Source organism: Sebastes umbrosus, chromosome 9 (assembly GCF_015220745.1).
Source record: "Sebastes umbrosus isolate fSebUmb1 chromosome 9, fSebUmb1.pri, whole genome shotgun sequence".
Classification (NCBI taxonomy): Eukaryota; Metazoa; Chordata; class Actinopteri; order Perciformes; family Sebastidae; genus Sebastes; species Sebastes umbrosus.
In genome coordinates, this window is record NC_051277.1 from 10,080,971 (window position 1) to 10,104,219 (window position 23,249).

The 23,249-nt window shown below is 39.5% G+C and overlaps 1 protein-coding gene and 1 long non-coding RNA gene across 2 annotated transcripts in view; one reads left to right on the top strand and one right to left on the bottom strand.

Moving 5' to 3' along the window:
- rxfp1 (relaxin family peptide receptor 1) overlaps positions 1-23,249 on the top strand; it is a 62,460-nt gene that overhangs the window by 12,949 nt on the left and 26,262 nt on the right. Inside the window, exon 3 of the mRNA XM_037779244.1 lies at positions 22,309-22,392. Coding sequence (XP_037635172.1) covers positions 22,309-22,392 — 84 coding nt within the window. The remainder of the gene's footprint in view (positions 1-22,308; positions 22,393-23,249) is intronic.
- On the bottom strand, positions 1,817-18,853 carry LOC119493799. Its single transcript, XR_005208022.1, has 3 exons — positions 18,843-18,853; positions 8,372-8,376; positions 1,817-1,946 (listed from the first exon to the last, which is right to left on the bottom strand). It is a non-coding gene; the product is annotated as an uncharacterized LOC119493799 (long non-coding RNA).

Genomic DNA, 23,249 nt, shown 5'->3' on the forward strand with positions numbered 1-23,249 from the left:
TCGTTTTCAAGCGCCACTGAACAAAACACCAAGCCTCTAATTCCCTCCGGATAAGTGTTAAGGTTAAATGCATCAATCTCTCTAGGAGTGCAAAATACCAAATAACTCAAATCCTTGAAGCTGCAGAAACAAATCAGACATAAAACAAGTTGTTGAATTGTTTTTCATTCCATCTTTCAGGCGGACAGATCTATCAGGCTACATTTTGGTGTCTGGTTGAGCCAGCATATTTTAAAAACAAAAGAGCCTAATGGTTTCTTTATTCCATTATTTTGGAGGTGTTTCAACAATGCAGACAGCGGAGATCTCTCACACTGCCTCCCTCATAAACTCCTGCTGAAAATAGCAGCCTGCCTCAGGGGTGTGGGAAGCAAAAAAAGTTGGGTCCCACTTGAAAACTAAGCAGATCAAGATTATACACACACAACATCTGATCAACTTAGACTGAACTACCCGACCATATATAATTATGACCACCTCATCCAGCTAAAACATTAAAACGCTGATTAGTAGTGCATTAGAACACTCGCTCAGGGGGAGTTCTGCCACCGAACGCACACTTTTACTTTTGATACTTTAAGTACATAAGCTGCCAATATTTTTTACTTTTGCTTAAGTAAAATGATGAATAGATAATGCTCCATGCTGGATATTTAGTAATGTGCATTAGTGTCAGTGTGTTTTTTTACCATTATCTCTATTTTCGCTTTGGCTCTCCATTTTGAGATCTGGATGGTCATTTCAAGGTCTAGAAGCAGGTTCACAATTACAAATAGTGCTCAGTAAAGTGCGTTTAATGTGTCGAGCATTAGTGTATCATAGTATTATATAGCAGTACCATATTGACAGAAATGCTTCAGGGCTTGGTGATGAATCCTCCTGCTGCTGTATTCAGAAAGTCTTCAGTGTGCACTTTGACTCAAAGAGTAGGTGTAGTTTTTTGTGACTGAAATATCCACAACAGTGAAAATTGGCTTTCAAGTGAGACTTTGACTTGCCTCAGGTAACCTTCATATATACAAGAGGTAGTCACAGTCACAGACTTCCTTTACGACATAATGCAATACAATACAGCCCTGAAAAACGTACTGTCTTTGTGGAGCTTGTACAAGTTTTATTTGGAAGGTATTGATTTAACCTGGGTTCAAGGCTTCAGTTTGTGGTGGTTTTGTAAAGGATTCAATTATATGGTCTTTATTTTTTTTTAACCACAAGAAGCTTTCCTTATGCAAAGCTGGGGGCTGTTCTGTGTTTCAAGATAGCAAATGTGAAAATGTTTTTTTTTTCATTTGTCACCAATGGTAAAACAGACTGATTTTTTAAATTTTCAGATTGTCAGACACCCATTTGAAACATGTCCCATTTTTGACTAAGCAAATATTGACACACTGTCTTACTCTCCAAATCTTCTTGTTGGAGCATTATCTGTAGGTACTCCTTTATTATAGCTGGTTTGTGATTTGTTGTTTTTTGAATCAGTTAATTTGAATGAGTTTTCTGCTAACCAAGGTAGCCATTAGCTGTCTGATGATGATATGTTCCTTGTGCATCATTCTAAGAAGCTAGCTGTTATTTTACTGTTGGTCCAACGTTTTGTATGTTCCCAGAAGTAAAAGTCCTATTCATTTTTGTCATGAATTTTATGTGTCATAAGTCGACAAGTGGTGCAGTGGTTAGCACTGTCGCCTCACAGCAAGAGGGTTCCGGGCTCTCCGTGTTAGCGTTGGGTTTTCTCCGGGTTCTCAGGCTTCCTCCCACAGCCCTAAGGTTAAGGTTAATTGTTGACTCTGAATTGCCCATAGGTGTGAATGTGAGCGTGAATGGTCGTCTGTCTCTATGTGTCAGCCCTGTGATAGTCTGGCGACCTGTCCAAGGTGTACCCCGCCTTCGCCCAATGTCAGCTGGGATCGGCTCCAGCTCCCGCTCGACACTGAATAGGATAAGCCCTTATGTGTTGTGTTACATGACACAGTTGAAGCACTTCTCCGGCTTAAATCAGCATGAAACTCTTCCGGTTCGACTCAACAAGTTCAAAAGAGAAAATATTATATTATATATAAAAAGTCGAAGGTACAAGCTCGTGTACATAAGAATTAAGCCAATTACGAGTACCATGGTGCATTTCGGTAAAAAACATCCAATCACCAAGCTTAAAATTCTGTCATATGTGCTGCTAACGTATTTCTGGGCCAATTTTGGTAGAATTCAGAAACTCTGGCGGTGTGTTTTGTTAACAACTGCAACAACAAAGCATTATGAATTAATTCTGATTTGTGCCTTCGACTGGTTTCTTCTCCATACTGTAGCAAGAGTGCCGATGCTCATGGGTATTGTATTTAAAACCATTTTTTTTTCAGAAACAGAGCTGAAATAATTGAAACTGGTGATCATTATGCGACAGACTGCTGTGTTTCAGCTCGCTGCAGAGTCATGCACCGACACACACAGTAATGGCAGAAGAGACAGGTTGAAAAATAATGACTAATTACTGTTCCTGCTGTTTGGGGATTAAGGGGTTAAAAGGGGAAATCAAGTGAAAATTAGTATTGGCATTGGTGTGATATTACTGTAGATTATATTCAAAGTGTATTACAAATGTTGAGCCCTATGACAAGAAATAAATTAAGAGCTCTAGTGATGATATTGAATGTTAAACTCTGACTTCATCATTGTTCATCTCAGTCTCATTTCTCTCTCCGCCATGTTTGCATAAGAAGAGAAGCTGATATTAATTTATCACAGCAGTGGCTGATCGTGTAACATCTTTTTATCTAATTGTGCCCTGAGGTTTAATTGATGTCGCCGCATTTGCAAAGCATGCTAAACTTGATAGCTATAGGATGTTTTAGGCGCTTTAGATTTAAAACCTGATAGCTTGCCTCCCAATATGATTGCTTCATCAGCCAGAAAGATACCGTATCAGTGTCACGAGATAGGCTGACAAGATACTGAGTCTGATGTTATCACTGCTGACGAGAGAGCAGTAATTGTGGCTTACCAACAACTTGGCAAAACAGGCTGAAATAAATAAATATAACATCATCTGCTTTAATTCACAAAAAAACACTCCCACGTATCTGCATCAAATCTGAACTGCTATTATCAAAATAACTTATCTAATGGTTTAGAGCACATTTAAAAGCACTCCGTTATTATTAATGCCTGCTTTTTCGCCCACAACCGTCCTTATTTAACCTTGACTCTATTCACTGCACTGTGTGGCAGGCTTCCAACTGATAAATAACTGAAAGCCAAGTGACCTGGAAGTTTGTGCAGACGCCGGGGGAGGCAGAGAGAGGAGAGAGTTTGAATCAAAACTGCAAATATAGGTTTATGCACCATAAACGGATGTGTTGCAGGACGTGTTTAAAAACGTTATCAAATCCCCCTTTGTCCTTTTCTATTTTTAAGTAACATCAGTGGGAAAATGACGTAGATTGTCTTTCCCTGTCAAGATTTCCATGCACATAATCCTATTCCTAACAGGACTCTGAGAAATCTCTTAAACATCACAGAACATTTAAGCAGCAGGGGGCTGCAGTGCCATATGTCACTTGAAGGGAAGGTGTAATGTGTCAGTTTTCTGTGTGTGTGAGTGGTGAGTGTCTGTGCATGAATGTGTTTGAAGGCATGTGGGTGGATGATAGTTCCCTATAGCTTTGATGAAGAGTATAAAAGAGAATGAACAAAGTTTCACAAAAGGAGATAAGAGGAAAAAGCTCTAAGTAGTTTGAAACCCTCTGAGACCCACTATTGACCCCTTTTTTATTTTTAGGGGGAACAGAGGGTCTATGGGGGGAGATAGTAGGTCAACACTATATGTCACATAGAAGTGATGTACATCATCTGAAAGCTGTGAGCCTGAGGATTAATGTGAGATGCAGCTCAGTATCAAGTTGTTATAGTCATGAATGTCGCAGCAATTTTTGGGTTGATACCTTTTGTTACACAGATTTGGTGCTAAATTTAACCAGTTTTTACCACTCGAAAATGTATAAAAAATGGTCACTAATCCCTCCAAAATAACACATTAAGACACCAAAACCTTGAGGAACACAATAGAAATAAAAAAAACTTTTGACATTTTGAGATTTCTGCAAGAATTGTATTTTTCAGCAATTGGATAGTGAGCACTTCTGTTCTGTAAACTGCTCAGAAACCCCCTTATTGTCAATCTACCTAGGGAAGCCATCCACCCTCTGAATGCTCTAGGTCTGTAGTTTGTGGCTGTAAAGTTTCATGACGCTGTGATTATCATAGAGGTCACCACAGGTCATTTTATACAGTGATGTCAAGTTTCAAAAAATGGTCTCACTACAATGAAATGTCTACTATGGGGACTAACATCATCACACATGGATACAATTGGGCTCATTGGATCCACAGCTTTACAGTCATACCCAATTTATGTAATTCAAAGACTGTTTAGGGACCCCAGTATGCAGAAATACTCAAACACAAATTAGCACATTTATACTGCATTCAAAAAACTGCATGTTTTTTGCCCCAAACTGCATGTGATTATCATAAAGTGGGCATGTCTGTAAAGGGGAGACTCGTGGGACCCATTTTCATTCACATATCTTGAGGTCAGAGGTTCACTCGACCCTTGTGAAAATGGCCATGCCAGTTTTTCCTCGCCAACATTTTGCTTAAATTTGGAGCATCCTACCCGACAAGCTATCATGACATGTGTTCTTTGGGTTTTCTATGATATCATTACCTTTACTCTATAGCTCTAAAACTGAACCTGCTACAGCCTCTGAAAGACAGTAAACTCGGTCAGCATCGCCCATGATCCTGCGGGTCTCAGGGGAATAATGAATTCAGAGGGCTCACAAAATAAAGCTGGTGCGTCATCAGACATGACGCTATAACAGAACAATGCTAAGCCTTCAACATATTTGTGTAGGGAACAGCGTTCCTCTGTGACTTTGTGCAAGCTTCCAGTAACCAAAATCCATTCCCAAAAGCTGTTAATTCAGAGCATCCTGTGGCAGTTACACTGAACATCAAATGTCTCGCTCAAGGATACACTATTAGTCCAAATGGCTGTACCGAAGTATAGTCTCACAGAGTCTTGTTTTCTTCCCTGTGACCCCCTCTGGCTCTGTAGGTTTTTGTGGTTAATTAGCTCAAGTTTATTTTGTGGACCAGATTTTCTATAAAAGAACATTTCCTTGATTCCTTGACTTAACCCTCACAGGTGGTTTTCTCCTGAGTTCAACCTTTGTGTAGGAAAAAATAAATAGCATGAAACACAAGTAAAACATGTTATGCGTAGATGCTACCAGGTACAGGAAATACTGCAACCATCCTTGTCACTCTACCGCCTCTCACATAACACCTCCTGTCATGCACATAGTCTCCCCTGTGTGTGGAAGTTAAAAGGTGATAGTCTTTGCCTTACTCTTCCTCTCTGCCCTGCTGACCTCCACAGACACACACAGTAACAGCCCATTATATGTCTCTCTGTCAGTATGGATTTCACCGCACTGAGGGAGGGGAGAGCCACACTGGCACTCAAGGTGCTTGTTAGTGAGGTTAGGAGAGGTAAAAAAGTTGACATTGGTAAGGTCAAATTTCTATTTCTTCCTGTCTAAGGCTTCATCAAACATAGCAGCACTCTCTTGTGTGTTGTTGGCAGGAGATTGGTGTGATCTTTCACAGGATTGGCCTTGGTCTCTTCCTCTGCTGCCAGCCAAGACAAATGATAAGGTTTGTGTGGTGTTTTGGGATATGAAGTGCTATAAATTAAGAGAATAACAGCTGCTCAGTCAGTGTGATGTTGACACCATGTTGGATTGGAAGAAATTACTTGCAGGAGTTGGCGACAATTTTTTATCCCATGAACTTCAATGCAGAGTTTTGCTTGACAGATGTGCAGTCGTAGAACAAATACGTTTGTTTGAACCTCTTCCTTTCCATCATCCTGCAGAAAAAAACAATTTTCCATTCCCAATCTCAAAAACTCACTTGGTTCTTTCACGCTCCCGCTGTTGCCTCATTTGTCAGTGGTCTTCAGCAGCAGTGCAGTTTCAGATGAGCTGTAGCGTGATCATACTCCGTGAACTATTAACAACATTTTACTTTTGTTGTCTTCCTGAACGTTCCCCCCTGACTGGTTAAACTCCACCATCCGTTCCTCTCTCCACTTGCATTGGAACAGTTGGTCCCAAAAGATAAGAAGCTGTCATGGGTATTACCGATTCCTCAACCCCTTGAGGGTAGCAGTTATAGGACAGAAAGGATGACCCGTTTAAGAGATATCAAGTGAAATGGATCAGCTAAAAACAAAAATACTGTGGGACTTCAGGGCGAGAAATGAACCTTAGCACATTAGACATCTTACATTATGCTAAAAGGGTTAGCCTGGTTGTGAGCTGGCCAGCCTGAATTCCAGATAAAGACAACTTGTTCCTCCTTTATGATATTTTTAGAATTGCACAATTCTCTCTGTTTCTGATAAGCTCAGAAGAGTACAACCCTGATAAGGAACAGTGAGTCATAGACACTTTTGTAGGACTTGTTCCAATTAAAATACTGCTGTCAGGCTCATCATCTTGGAAGCTTTCCATTTCCCCAGTCATTGTCTTGATATATGCTATTTGGGGAAAGCTTTGACACAAACCAGCTTACACTGCTGTGATGTACAGTATATGCTTCCTGAAGTGAGAATAAAAGGGACAATTTTGGTATTTTGAAGTGGGGTTTTTTGAGGTACCTTGCCATAGTCAGTGTCTACCTACAGTAGATGGCGATCAGCACTGGAGCAAAGAAATGTACTGCTGTGACGGGGCCGGCAGCAAAACATATTTTAGTCACCTAAAAGAAAGGCCCACCTAAAAAAAAATCAAAAACAGTTTAAGTGTACACAATATTTAGAATATTTTCACCACTTTACCTTGCTGTCAGACGGCCCTTTCCGACAGGGAACTGAAGCTGTTATATCCATCTATGCTATCGCCAAAGTCATTGAAAAAAACTGTAATTTTACCTCGCAGAGCACAGGGGTTGCTGGTCTACCGCTGCTTCGTTTTTGCTATTGTGTGACTTTGGTTAGTTCGGATTCACCAAAGTGACACAATAACACAACAAACTAAGCGATCAAGGCAGCAGTAGACCAGCAACCCCGTGTGCTGTGAGGTAAAAGTACTGTTTTTTTCCAGTGGAATCTGGTTGCTTTGGCAGGAGCAGCTCAGCTAAGAGGCAATGGTTGATGAATATCTGTAGTGTGTTGAGTAAGTTGGTGGTTATTTTCCATGTTTCGGATACGTAGAACAGAACGGATTTGACGTTTGAATTAGAACATTTTATTTTGGTTTTAATTGCTAAGTTTTTTGTTTTTTTGTAGGATGTTGAATGCTATTCTTGCTTTTCCTATTCCACGCGGTGATACAGTTGGCGGGTGTAGTTTGGTAGAAAGAAAATAGTTCCTACATGAAACTGCTCACAACAAGGTCTGTGGATTATCTTGAGTAACCAGGTCATGATTTCTGGAAAGAGACTCTGCTGTTGAGCTTTTTTCAAATTTATTTTTTTGCCGCTTTGAGCACCAAATGCCATCTAGTTCCATTATATTCCATCTGACCTGTCCCTTTAACACCACACAGCTCAAATGATTTAACACTATCTGACACACTCTCTCAAATACCATGAATTTAAGCCTTTGCTATCTTCTCTGCCACATAGTACATCATTATCTGGTCAATAAGCTATGATTGATGTTTATGTCTTCAACAATGTCAAAGCAAACAAAAGCCACAGAAAAACGATATAATGTATTTTCGCAAAGAGTTAAATAATACCCATTCCTGAAAAATAGGCAGCAATGACACCCTTCAAAAACAATGACTATACCTTGGAAACATGGCGTAATTGAACACACTTCTGAAGACACCCATGCTCTATACAATATTCGACCTAATCCCCATGTTTCCAATTTACCCCCGGGTAGCAGTTGTCATTGTTACTGGTTTAATTCCCACTTCAGAAATCAATATGTACCGTACATCACAGCTGTGTAAGCTGGTTTGTGTCAAAGCTTTCCCCAAATAGCATGTACCAAGACAATGACTGGGAAAAATATGATTTGAAAAATGCCACGCTTCCAAGATGACAGACTTATTCTGAGCCTGACAGCAGTATTTTAATTGGAACAAGTCCTACAAAAGTGTAACACACTGTTTTGTACGATGACATGAAAATAAGCATCACCCCTTGGCGTTTGTTTAACTCTCACGTCTACAGATACGCTCATTTTATTTAAAGATTTAAGGTTTAAAATATAAAAAAAGCGTTTGCAAATATTTTATGAGGAAGGAAATGCATTCAATACATTTATTGAATCTCAAAGATACACACTCCACACGGTACCTTTGCTCTTTAATTATGATGAATGTGGCAGAGTGCCATTAATCCCCTCTCTGAACTGCATGACCGAGCAGGCTCAGTTAAACCTGCAGTAGGCACAATGTTTTTGGCATCATTGGGCAAAAATTCCATAATAAGCTTTCAGCATATTGTAATTCAAGTGTTCTGAGAGATAAGTAGACTTCTGCACCTCCTCATGGCTCTGTTTTCAGGCTTTAAAAAATCTCGCCAGCTATGGGAGACTTTGGCCAATCACAGGTCATTTCAGAGAGAGAGCTGCTGTCAATCACTCGTGAAATCCGACCAAACGGTCAAACTAGGCAGCACTGATAAAACGTGAATCCATATTCTGTTACTGTATCGCCTATTTTTCGCCTCAAATGTTTTCAGAAACATCTTGTAGTGTACTGTTTAGCTGTAAAATGAGAACGTTTGCTCCGGCTGGTGGGCAGTGCTTGGTATTTCCTCAACTTATCTCAACATGGCACCAGCTCGGCTCTGATTGGTTGTTTTCCTCCGGTCTGTGAACTCTTGCAGATGCCATTAGGAGCACCGGAGGAAACGGAGGAACATGATTTTTTTTCAGATTACCTTTCTCATGCACTACTGTCAGGATATAGTGACCGTTTTATAAAACTATTTTTTTTTCATATTTGCTCCATTTCTACCTACTTTAAGTCAGCCTGATGTGGAGCTACTCTCCAGAGATAAAAAAAAATACAGCTGCAAAACTGCACTGAAGGAATATGCCACCAGAATACAACAATGTGGCTCTATATTATATAACTATCTTGTCCAGGCGCATGAGCTATATCAGGTGTGGCTACACAGTCAATATGTGTTGTTATTAATGTCGGTGTTATCCTTTCACTGGTGGAAGACATTCAGTAAAACAGAATAGATACCCGTTGTGAATCCTGCAGGTCCATCAGTTCTCAAAAAGATATTTTTAGCATGTACCTGTGTCGAAGTACCTTTGTCATACTCCCACAAGCGAGGCTTATTTTCTGTATTCGATTCCACTCTCCTGCACAAAATTACCCAGAGCAGACTGTCAAAATAAGGTTTTCTATTTCTTGGAGTAATCCGATGGTAGCGGCACAAACTGTCTGAGCAATGTGGTGACATTTCCAAGAATGTCTTTGTCCGTGGTGTGATGAGGTTTTGCGCTAATCCTTTCAGTGTGGCCAGAGTTGTTACCTATATTTTATGAAGGACAGTGTGTATTTTATGCTGTTTTTTTTATCACTTCTCAGAATATTATATTTTTGTTAGTACTCTATTCTACTACTTTTCAGTATAAACCTGCTTACTGGCCTTGCTTGCTCAGTTATATCCTTTGTGATGAATGTGTATTATTTCAACAGACCTTTGTTGTTTTGCTTTCATTGGTTTCTTTTCTAAAATATTGTTCTGTATGTGATTAATGGTAGCTGCGAGTTTGTGTGGTTTGTAATGAGACATCCGTTTCTGCAAGAAATATTACACAAGCCCCAAACCAAAGGAATGAAAACATAGTAAAAAAAAATAACCACGTAGGCCCCAAACAAATTGCTTTAGAAAGAGTAATGAAGTAAAAGTGTGAATTAATCATACAAGCACTGACCAACAGTGAATGACAGAAACACATATGGGGCGCCCATGTCCGGACCTGTGGGTGTACATGACATTTAGATTTAATGTCAAACGAGCTCTGAACTTTCAGTGTATTATTACATGGCTCTGTCAAAATAGCTTTGTTAATGTTACTACTGAAATCAGAAACACATCACATTTTCAATAAATGATACCGTTACCAGCTATGCCTGACTACTCTCAATTTCCATTTTGGCTCAGGCTATGAAGGGTTTCTCAACACTGTATCAATATTGGCTGTTTGTCAGAGTTTGCACAACATCAAAGCCAAACGATTCAGACATCTGAAAGATGAAATGTTGTTTTTATCCAGAAAAACTGCTGAGCAAAGAGTACTTCACATTTACTCATAATGAGGAGAATAAAACAAGTTTGTTGTTGTTTTATGTATTGTCACAGATCACAGCAAACACAGGGATTAAGCGTCCTTGAGAATTGATGAGAGATACATTGAGCCCCTATCCACTCACATGCTGTTCTCAAACACCGTTTGTAGCTATACCTACGACAAGTAATGCACTGTATTTTGTATATATCCCACAAAATCAATTAGTATGTAATCCACGTAATTGTGAACCAGGAAGGGAACACAATAACGAACACTGTTTAGGGAGAAGGTCGGGGTGGATGAGCTGCTCAAAAAACACTGGACTTTTACTCAGGAGACTGGCGTTCGTACCCTGTGTAAAACCAAAAGTCAACGTTGATTTATTTGTCACGTAACTTACGTAACATACTTGAGTTACTCCACTTCCGAAGTTATTATATTCCAAACCACAATCTTTTCCTTAACCTAATTAAGTAATTTTTCATCCCCTAACTTCCATACTTAAGGTACGCCACTTCCGGTGTTAATTTAACCCAAACCACGATCTTTTCCTAAACCTAACGAAGTAGTTTTGTTGTCTAAACCTAACCAAGTTGTTTCCTGTGATGACAGAAGTTTATTTTGAAAATACTGTAGTGTTAATTGACACATGCGTCAAGTTTTGCTGGACATTCGTAGGAAAGCGTGTGAAAAATGAGGAATAACTTTTTGTAAGATATACAAACTGTTGTATTACAATATGTTGCCACTCACCACCGCTATTAGGAAAATACACTGCGTATAATAATATAGCATAACACATAACATTGATCCAGGTTAGAGCCTCTCCATCACTATCAAAGTATCTTGAGAGGATATGAACAGAAACAAGTTTCCATATCAGAAGAGCGTACTTTTTCAAACAAGTTAAATTCTGCTTTCTAATTACATCACAAACAGTTGTGAGGCCACTGATTAGTTGAAGGGATCTGCTTTGACTTGGTAGCATGTATATTTGTTTAATTTTAGAGCCGCAGAGTTGCATTCCCCCTGCAGTGTAACATCACAAAGGCTAAAGTAATATTTTAATCAAATCCACTGTTGCTTCATTAAGTGGGCTTTTGATCTAACATCACAAAACAATGAAAAGCCAATGATGCAAGGCAAAAACCGAATCTGAATGTGGTCCTTTTGATTTTCATAAAACACTCATTACCTCTCATCATGTTAATAGAATGTGCAGTCTGTGATTGCACACAATGAGGTCCTTAGTCAGTCTTGATATGAGCTCTTATTGCAGTGCCAAATGAAAAGAACACTTGTCGTTAAATAATGAAATGTTTAATTCCGAAATAAAACGTCACCACCCACTCGGTCATTTATGCCATGAAACAATATAACAGCGGGTTCCTGCAGCTGTTGTGAGTTATTTAAACGTCTTTGGTTACCACAGTTATGTTAGTATTAAAGGTACCCTGTGGAGTTTTTTTGTGGTTATGTTTACATTCAGTGTTACTCACCAAAATGCATTTGGCATGTTAAATGCACCTCCTTCCTCATAAAACTTAAATACAGCATTGATTTCATCCATGTTTACTAGCTTCCCTGCCTTTCTTTAACCTGACCTGCCATTTGGTTTGTTACACGGAACCATCTGAGAAGCCGTCTTTGGAAACTGTTTGGAAAAGGGCAGACACTTTCAATCAAACTCTTGCTGAAGTCAGTCGGGAGACGAGCGAAAACATCTTTTCAGTCGATAAAAGCCTTCTGTTCTTTGCTCTTCATTCAATGAAGAAATACTCTCCAGTTGTGATATATCTGATTCTAATGCAACATCTACGCTAACCTCTTCAGGAGCCAGTCGTTTCGTGTCGTCACACACTATGGTCACACACACACACCTAAGCCAAGCTTGTAGCTGCCGGAAGCTCCTCACAGGACACTGATTGGTCCATGGTCTAGCTTGCCGGACACAAATGAGCCTGACAAGATGGACTTTGGTTTGACTTTTGATCCTGAGATTCTCGCGTGATCTTGTGACATCACGAGAATCCAGCTGCCATGCAAGGTGAGATAGATAATAAACTTTTTTGTCTGACACAAAGCAACAGAAATTCTTCTTTGACCGGGCTTAACATCAAACAAACAGTGCACATTTAACAAATGCTGTGCAGAACGAAACTTGCCACGCTGCCATTTTAACTGTGGCATATCAACTCCAGTGTAAACAGTCATGGATCATTTCAGGAACATTTCTGAATTGAGTTTAATGTGTGAAAAGGGCTTAAGTGCAAAACCTGATCTCTTTAAGTCAATCATTGCAGACACCTGCTGTTTATTTGTTCCAAAATGAATTCCTTTTTGTGTGCTAAACCTTAATGCCGGTGGTTCAGTTTGCTGGTGTGAAACTCATCTTTACAGGTTAATCCTCTGAGAGAAGATCATCAGGTTCAGTGAAGAATGAGCAACACGTGTCATTTCAAGCCCATTGTGCAGTGGTGATCATTTTGAAATGAACATCAAAGGACTTAAAGTGGATGACGTGTTTTCTGAGAATTGATTCATCCAACTGTTTCTGGTTACTTCGCTCCACTGTGGCATTCATAGAGGATTTCTGCTGCAGGAATAACATATTGCATGTAATAGAATAGAGCATGGAGAATGAAAGGCTCTTCTCAGATAAGGTTTGAAGTGTCTTGGTGCAAGATGCAAGTGCTCCCACTCGCCCCTGGCAGACAAGAATTACTCACTTCACTGTGAGTCACATTCTTTATGGTCCATGTCTGCTATAGAGCATTAAGCATATAGTAAACTAGAAAAGCCCTCTGTCAAATAAACTTGGGATGTTTCTCTTTAAAGCTGCATGTATCATCTGTTTGCCCTTGAGAAAACCAGAACTCTTCTCTGGGCTGCTCTTGATTCGACTGTTATCAGGCCATTAAATATGTGTTATCGGTCGCTATAAGCACAATACATGTGGGTTATTAGTAGCGTACTACTACGCCTACTACGTGTCAAAGTCAAAGCGAAACTTAAAAGCAACACGTTCTAACACGTTGTAAAAACTGAATGAAATGTTACGTTTTGTTTGACACAAACAAAAATGCTTCTTTAGGTTTAGGCAACAAAAACACTTTTTAAGTTTTGGGGAAAACAACATGTTTTGGCTTAAAATAACTACGCTTCAACCCAAAGACAACCCCGGCCTCTTGGGTGAAATCCCTGCGTGTTGTGGAATGGAACGAACGGAAATGGAACATTTTGGGGTCTGGGAATTTTCCTCCAGAAAAGTTTGAGTTTCAGAGACTTTATTTCCTGCTTTCTGGTGACTTTTAAAGAATGAAAATAACAAAATAATAAGTACACTGCAGCAGAATTTTATTGTTAAATACACCTGTTATTAATTTTACTTTTAATTCTCAGGAAAGAAAACTGAATACTTGCTACTTGCTACTGAACTTGCTGGCTAATATTCATCAATTTTCATTTATACATAAATTTTCTGCCCCCATTTCTTTCTCTTAGTACTCTCTAGTTCCCTCTCCTCTCACACACTGAAGGCACTTTCAAACTCAATGTGACAACGGCACCACTGCGCTCTGAAACCAGTTATTTCCAATGGCTTGTGCCACGCCACGACGACTTTGCTGTGATGCTGTGATGTGCGCGCCACAGTGTCGCGAGCAGCTCTCATCCACTGGGAAAAGACATTTGGTGTGGCTCTACTGTCGTCTGGGTGGAAATAATAGGGCTTATATACGTTGTACACTCTCAGAAACGGGTTGAGATAACGAAAAGGAAAAGAAGGTGTGAACAACTGCTATAAATTGGGACCCCGGGAGGAAACCGGGAGAGATTTCTCCCTGGAAAATCGTGAAGATTGGCAAGTATGTGGAGGTCGCTGTCATGTTCTTTTATACCTTCTTTTGGTGATCTATCATGTGAATGGATGATAAAACCTATTAGTGGGTGTAGTAGGCCCTTATTGACCCACATCTATGTTGCTTATAGCGACTGATAACGTCTGTTTTTCAGTGCAATCATGATGATAAGAAATGGTTACACACTAGTAGCAGTGCTCCCAGGATGCATGCAGTAGTACTGCTGATGTCCTACCAACTACGAGTACTTGGCGTCCCGGGTAGTGCCTGATTAGATGTCTGGAATGAAAACAAGCAGGGGTTCCAGGTCATGAGAATCTGGATTGAAGCCACCACTTTATTGTGCAATTGTAATTCAGGTCTGATGTCTGTTTAGGATGCTGCCAGGAGCAATGTAGGTCAGACCTTTTGTTTGAGATCATATTTCTGTATTCTTTTGATAGATCTGAATTGGTTTCATTTCAACACATTCACAACAAAGTGAGCCCACAGAGGAGCGTGAAGCCTGATTCTCCTTGTTTATGTCACTGACGGATGGTTGAAAGGGAAGGTTGTTATCAGAAAGAAATTCAATTAATAGTTTCTCTAAGTCCTATCTGTGCATCTGCAGGCATGTCATGTGTATCTCTTTGAGTTTGACTTCAAATAGTGCGCCGGCTACATTAATGTTTCCACAGATTGTCTCTCCCCCCCGTGTGTATCACTGTGGCTGTTGATCTCTGGACCGCAGTGACTGCATCAGTTTTTCAATTATTGGTTTCATTGAGCGTCAGTCTGTTTGTGTTATTTAACTTGTGTCTATCATCACAATATCATAATATAATAAGTCACAAATGAATCTGCATTTGAAGCCAAAGTTCAAAGTGACTCAGTGAAGTTCTGATAATTTCCCTCCTGTGGTTAATCAAACCGTGGAATCACATCTATGGTTTAATTACACTGTTGACTGAAAACTAAATAAGACTAAATATAATATTGCAATGCATGGGGTGTCGGTGACTAATTGTAAAAAGCTAGATTTCCTCTGTGTGGGGTCTTAACCATGCATGGCTTTCATAAATGTAGATTACTTCCACCAATAACTTTGAAGATTCACAAATGGAGAGAAAAACAACTCCTAAAAAAATCAGAAAACTTTCTCCATATTTCATCTTTTGCTTTCTCTGATGCAATTGATCGTTAGCTAAGCCCTTCCCCCAAATAGTGATTGTCCAATCGTAGCTTAGCAACCGTAACTAAGCACAGCAGGTCTTTCAAACTTTCTTCACATGCTGACGTTGGCTTATATTTTCAGCCTTTCCAAAACCCAAAACACATGAGTAAAAGTGAAATGGAATGGATTAAACAGTGTTTGTCTGCTCTAAAGTAAGCTACAATCATTACCATGTCATCATTAGCTAACTACAATCATTTTTGGGGTTACAGGTTACTTTTTTTTTAAAGGCTACATTAAGGACTAACACATCTGCTGTGCGGTATTTCCCCCCTATGTTTAAAGTGGCAATAGGCTGTGTATTTTTGGCATCACTGGGCAAAAATTCCATAATAACAATTCAGCATATTATAATTCAAGTGCTCTGAGAGAAAACTAGACTTCCTCATGGCTCTGTTTTCAGGCTTTAAAAAAATCTAGCCCGTGACGGGAGACTTTGACCAACCACAGGTAATTTCAGAGAGAGAGAGAGTGTTCCTATTGGCTGTGCTCTGGCTGGTGGGAGGGTGTGTGGTATTTCCTCACCGAGTCGCAGTCCCCTGGTCTGGGAAATCTTGCAGATGCCGCACATGATTTTTTTAAGATTCCGTGTTTCATGTACTACTGTCAGGATATAGTGACCATTTTATAAACATAACTTTTTTTTAATCATATTTGCTCCATTTCTACCCACAGCAGCTTTAAGTCAATCCTGGATGCAATCAGAATTTAGGCTAACGTTAGCAGATCTGTCCTGCTCTTTATTGGATTTGGAGAAGTTTACACTTCGTCAACGTTATCAGAGATAGCTTCACTAATGCTGAACTGCTGAACATATTAGTCCTCAACCTTAAAGCCTTCTTGTAATGTTAAAAGTGGAAACATACAGTTTTAAAACTCAAAACGACTGTGTAAGCAAAATATCCAAACGAGGTTTACAAAGAAATAAGTCTGATGTTACATTTTGTCATCATAGGACTAACTACCAGAACAATGCTGTTTCTGCCACCGTTATCATTAGCAAAAGGTCAGTTTTCAACCTGATGGTTACGCTCAACATCCTCATGCAATAATCATGTCAAAAAGCAACATGTTGTTAGTCATATGGTGTGTGTGAGCGTCCATGCATGTGTGTGTGCACTGTGCACTGCTATGTTTACAGTGCTATTGATCTTAAGGAGCAGAGACACAAGTTAAGTCAGCTCGAATTCAGGGCCATGCAGTCTCATTGCATTAGAGACTGCGTCTATTTCTGGGCGGGTTGTGTGTATGGTCTTCAGGGTGGATGAGTTTCTTTCTTAGTGGATTGCTGGGTTTCAAGAACTCCCTCTCTCCTCTGTTTGTTATTTCTCAGGTGTATTTTAAGGTTGGACTGGAGTAAAAATTGGTGCAGTTTAAAGACTAAAGCTGCCTTCACATGATAAGAGATTTGCTTTTCACTCACCACAAAGTAGGGCGCAGAGCTTTGCAGAGGCAGCAGGTAAAATATCTCCCCAAGGAAGGAACGCCATTCACTGTTTCTAGGCAACAACAACAGTTACAGCTGTTCTCGTTGGTTGCACTTTGAAAGGTCAGCGGCGACGAGGTCAAAGTTTAAATAATTTGAACTTTAAGCGCAGAAATTGAATGATGCACCACACCAAGGGTATAGGAAAACAATGGCACAGTCAGCTGATCATATCAGTGTAAACGGCTTAACTATGTCTTACTTGTCACCCTAAAAAGCACATGAGTTATCTAGTAAACAAACCAAAATCGACCCAACTCGACTGGATCTCATTGCCCACTGTGAGCTGCTGTGAGCTTTTAGACCTTTCCTTGAATTGTTTCTCTCTCTGTCTTTTGCCTCAGTGCTTGTTGGCACATACTTGACCTGATGGTGAAGGGTTCCAGTAAACCTCAGCTTGTTTTCCAACAATTGGCGAGACTCATATTCCTGTAAACGTTGATAACCAGGTTTCCATCCCTTTGGGTGTGCCCTCAACAAAAAAACAATCCATTGTCTTTTGTGTCGTCTTGTGTAAACCTGAGTCTGGTTGGACAAGGTGTGATTGTGACAAAGGTGTCACTGAATAAATCATGCCTGTTGTATCAAATCGTCTCTGTAACTCGAGTGAACACCGAAGATGTATCCCTCACTGTCCTGTTTCAACAGGACAGTGAGGGATCTGATACTGTACCATCTCATGGGAGATTTATTGGCACAATGAGGTGAACTCAAGTTTTACGTGACATGAAGGAGTAGACAACCCATTAAGGATTAAATGGAGCCCCTCTGGCAATCTCTATTTCTCTGATTTAGTACTTGTAAACATGACCGAGAATGCTCATGGGCACTGAATCCTAATTAACTTTTCAGGTGACATAGCAGGTAACAGAGACAAAACATAAGAGGTGAGGTCATTTTAGTGGTCCAACGGGACAACAAGGAGAAATTTATTTTTCAGGTTTAATGACTCACTGACCAGTCGTGCATCATGCCTCTCTTGGCTCCTGCTCAATGCTCCTTTCAGTACATTAGTGCAACAATTGACAAATGGCTTGTTCAAAGAACATAAAAAAACATCACTCCTAAATCTGAGGTTAGAGTTGCATGAAAAAAAATCAGAAAAATGTGCATTTAACAGAGCATTTACATTAATAACTAATTCTTATGGACACTTGGGGGCAGCGGAAACCAGTTGTGAAATTAATTTTGGCTTTGTGCATTTAAAGCAATCAGAATTGTTTCCATTGTTTGTTTTCATTTTGCTTCAGCATTTATGATTCATTAACAAAACCCATTTGTGCTTGTGAACCAATTATGGCATGCTGCATGAATATTTAAAACAGATTATTCACATTAATGAAACTGTTGTGGTGCTGTTGCTGTCTGAAAATATTTCTGTGTACGTTCACATTTATTTTTGTCTCGTGTTTGATCTCTATACACTCAGTTGGTGTACTTTGTAGTGGTGCTGCATTGGATTGCGTCACATAGTGAGGTGTTTTTATTTACAAAATAACAAACATCATTGCCGCTTCAGTCCAAACAAGACTAATATACAGTAATCCCTAGAAAGCAAATTTTCAAGTTTAAATGCAATTTATCATCACAGCTTTCATTAATGCACCTTTATAATACGAGGTCCAGGGGAGCTGTCATTTCAGGATTAAACTCACATTTAAAGGGAGATGTGCTTCAAAGACATCATCAATAATCAGGAAATAACTGAGTCTAATTAGCCATGACTTAACATTATAAAATCCTACATGATCAAAAAGTAGCACATCGAGTAACGTGTCATCATGTCAATCAATAGCATATCACTCCCATATTAATTTTAGGCTTGTGGTGTCATAGAGGCGAATAGGTCACACAGCTTATCACAATCCACGCAGGCACAGGGAGAACATGCAAACGCCATTATTATCGATATGTTTCCCACCTATTGTGCTTGGTGTCTTTGATAACAGATAATGTATTGGCCCAGACCTTTATCTGAAAATGAGCTTTCTGCATTTTTAATTTCCACTCTAATTGTGATTAACTAGAAAGAGTTCTAGATCTATCTCTCACTTTGCTCAGTGTTTGAAACTTTGAAACACACACACACACACATCAATGGGAAGCTTATCAATTGTTGCCAGGAGCGCTGTCTTTTTTTATCACAGCTGATGGAGTAGAGTACATTATTCACAGCAACTGCGCTTTGTGAGATTTGCATTTCAAAACCACACTGCGGTGAATGTGTGAGAGACCTTTTGAAGTATACAGCTACTCACTGAATAGTCAAACTCTAAACATAAATGCACAGTGAATGACAGAGGGAAGGCAGGTTTTCACTGCCGCAGCACTCTTACCACTATGGGTTTGATGATAAACTTCAGGAATTTGTGTAGCACTGTTACATATAATTGGTATGCTTCTACGGGGTGAATACCTTATGAATGGTTCATGGATTTTAATGTGATCTCCATCTATGTAGGCACATTGTGTGTATCCTGAGGACCAAACAAACTAAACGACATTAAAAGGCTGTTCGAAATCGCATACAATATTAACCTACTATTCATACTAAGTACGACGTAGAATTGAGTATGTAGTGCGTTCCAACTGCATAGTTTGTGGATTTTGATTATGTATACTAGATTAGCAAGAATTTCTGAGTATGAGATTGTCCAATAGCGGACTGTGAGGCAGAAAATTTTAATAATTATCCTTTGGATAAAATTTGTATGAATTATTGAACAGTTAAGAGGAAAAACACGGGAGCTCAAATATATAATGTACTGTAAAGTACTTATTAAATTTGCCTTAAACTAAAACTGGAATATATAAATTGAGTTGAAAAGCTAATGTTGATTTACGTTTGTGATGAACAATTTTCATTCAACGGTAGCTTGGACCGGTCATGTGATGCAGAGAGGATGTATGGCTTGAGTATACTTCAATGTCAACAGTCTGCTGCTAATGGCATACTTAATTGTTAATTAAATAGGCAGTATGCAGTGCATACTGATTAGTATGCAGTACGTTCGTATGCGATTTGAACACAGCCAGTGTGTTTTGTACCCCATTACACATTTGAAATGCCTTTTGTATATTTTGAAACTGGCTTTGTTTACAACAGTTACGTTCTTCTTAATCTCCTCTTTTATTGGCTAATTGCTACCTTTTACTGCCACCGACTGCTACCTCCATTTTTGACTCGAACTTGTGGCATACATGTGCATCCTTGTGTGTGTTCATAGAAGACCTGATGCAAACAATACAGGAACCCACACATAAAATCATTGCTCTATCTGTAATTCAGTCTACGTTTAGTCCTAATCACTATTATTACCTTGGGTCCTCCTGTGATTTCTAATAATCTCTTCTGTTAATCCTGTGCAAATTTTCCTTTGTCTTATCTCTGTTAAATAGACATTCCACTGAAAGTAACACAGAGACGGCATTTGATAAATTATTTGGCTGCAAATCCAAGAGGCTCCTCCATCTACTCAGCATGGAAGTTTATACATTAGTATATTTCACTGAAACAGACTGTGTATTTATTACAGATGATGACTGCTAATCAGTTTGGAGATCCCTTTCGTGCCACCACAAGGTTGGCATTTATGGATTTGAGTGAAATATCTCGACAAGTATTGGAGGGATTGCCGTGAAAATTTAAATCATGTCTCCCTCAGGACGGATTGTAATAACGTTGGTGATCCTTCATCAGTTCTGTTTAATACTTTGCTTCATGACCAAAGACTTGCAAGATTAATGGCATTCCCATCAGCCTCAGCTGTACTTAGTTTATTGCTACTACGCTATGGTAAACATGGTAATCATTATACCTGCTATTCATCACCATGTTCACATTTTCACTATGAGCATGTTTGCATGCGGATGTTAGCAATTAGCTTCAGCTTCACAGAGCTTGTTTGTATATTCAAGATATATTATATTATGGCTGAAGTAAAACCAAAGCTCTTCTTTTTTCAACAAATACAGAATAAAAAGCAACACGAGTCATCTCCAGAAAATAAAAAACATTTAACCTATAGTTTACAAACAGAAACCTCAAAGATAAGGAAAGCTCCATCCCTTAATAGACACGTCAGGACTGACATGTAATTGTTATGCATTGTATGTCCAATCCACTTTATTCTCCATTATATCAAGGCCGTGAAAAAGTCAATTTATCCCACTATAAGCTGGGCGCAAAAGGCTGACAATAAGGATTTCAAAGGCGTAGTCCTATAGAAGACTTTCCCCTCCAGGGTCACATACTTGATTCCGTTTGATCTTCATTTCAACCTACATCCTATGTAGTCTATTGTAAATGGACACGATTGAATGTCGACCATGTGAACTTCACTATGTGGGTACAATTGGAATGTGGATCATGTGGATTCTCCATCACCTTTAGAGCTTTGTTCAAATCAATACAATCTGATTGTGAGTTATTTCCAGCCTGTTTTCATTCACAGGGCATCAAATACTGACGCTTTGTCACGGCCGCTGGCATTTGATACCCTTTAGCGCCTATATGAGACACACCAACAAACACAAGGCTTTCCCATGCCGCTGTTCATGTTTCACTGTCACGTTATAATCAGCTGTTCGTTCATGTCCCGTGTTCACAACATTCAGTGTCATTTTCACTTTACAAACATAGTATTTTTAAGCCCAACCATGTAGTTTTTTTCCTAAACCTAACTAAGTGGTTTTATTGCCTGATCCTAAAGTGACGCCAAGACGCGTGAGAAAGCGGCCGTATGTGACGAGTTGGGTTGAGAACGTGTTGGGTATTTCACAAGATTGTTGGGGTGGTTTCTTTGTATTTCACCATGAGCACTGAATGATTCATAAAGCTGACAGTAATGACTGTAGGAATTCAAACTGTAATGATGAAATTTTCATTATACGAAATTAGTCATCCAACAAGATCTTTCCCCGACAGCCTTGTTAATGAAAAAGGTGAAGCCCTTCCTGCAGACCACACAAGAGTCTGATTAGCGGTGTCATTATCCCTGTGGTTGTGATATTACTCCAGGAAACTTCTTCTTCATCTTAAATATGAGACAGAGCCTTTTTTTCAGGTATGATAGATAGCAGCGGCTTTATGGATTTATGAAATAGCTGGCTCATAAAGATGAAACGACAGTAACCTGAGACACTGTGACTTAAGGATGTATTTTAAAGGCCCATCTACCTGTCCCTATACAAATAAACATTACAATGAATAAATGATTGTTACTGTATAAACCTATAGCCATCATAAAGCAACAGAACAGTCATCTGGCCTACGTGTAAGTGTGGGCGAGATGAAGGTCATTCTGTGGATCACAAAAGAGCGTGGAGCGATACTTGATAAAAGATGTTTGCTTTCGAAGGACAGATGATGGGTTGTAATCGCTGTCTTATCTGTCTTTATTTTCTCTTCCAGGGGATAATAACGGATGGCCGCATCTTTTCGACAAGTATTTTGGAATGCCGAGCCATAACACCGGGACCAGGTCCAACGTATGCTGTAAGTATTCTGTTTCTAAACGGCATATTTAAATATATGTTTCGGTTCATTCGTGCACACTCATAAACACGCCACACAGCTACCTGGGTTTAAACACCTGCTGCAGTTGCCGTTCAGTTCAGGTGCATAATCACATACAGTTGTGGGTGGGAAGGCGGTGAGGGATCATGACCTAGTGACTCTGAGTGGTTGGTTATCTCTGTGGAGATAGGATGAGGTCTGGGGCCGATGGCTTGAGCTCCTGGATTCATTATTCCCTCCTCATGAAGCTTCTCTCTGACGGATTAAAAGTTACACAATTCATCAGATAGTTAAGATATTTCACAAAAGAGAGCTTTGGACTTCTCTTTTTTACTGATAAAGAAAGGTAAAGCTATAATGTTCACTTCACTACTTGTCAAATTAATTTTATTCTTCTGCAGATAAAAACATTTCAGTCATAGGAAGTCCGACCTTTTGTCTATCACTACCCAGTCAATCCACCCCAACAGACGATAAGGGCCGGGTTAAGCTAGAAATTAACTCGTTTTCTGACCGGTGTTGGAAATCAAAAGTGTTTACAGTTGTTTCGAACCGCCACAGTCAAAGACAGAATGAGAAGCTGGCTGTCAACAACAGTCTCTCCTGAAAAACATTTATGGTGTTGCACTGGTGCCACAAATAGTTGCGTAACAAATGAAAAAAAGACAGCGAGAGAGGTAAGTTAAACCCTGTCTCTTTTGTCACGTCTGCACAGCTGGTCAATGTCGGTTTCAGAAATTGTCGGACGCAACCAACCCCGAGATTTCGAAGCTGTTCGACCATCCGATAAGCAGTTCTAATGAAGCATATTAGCAGGTTAACCGAATCTCCTATAT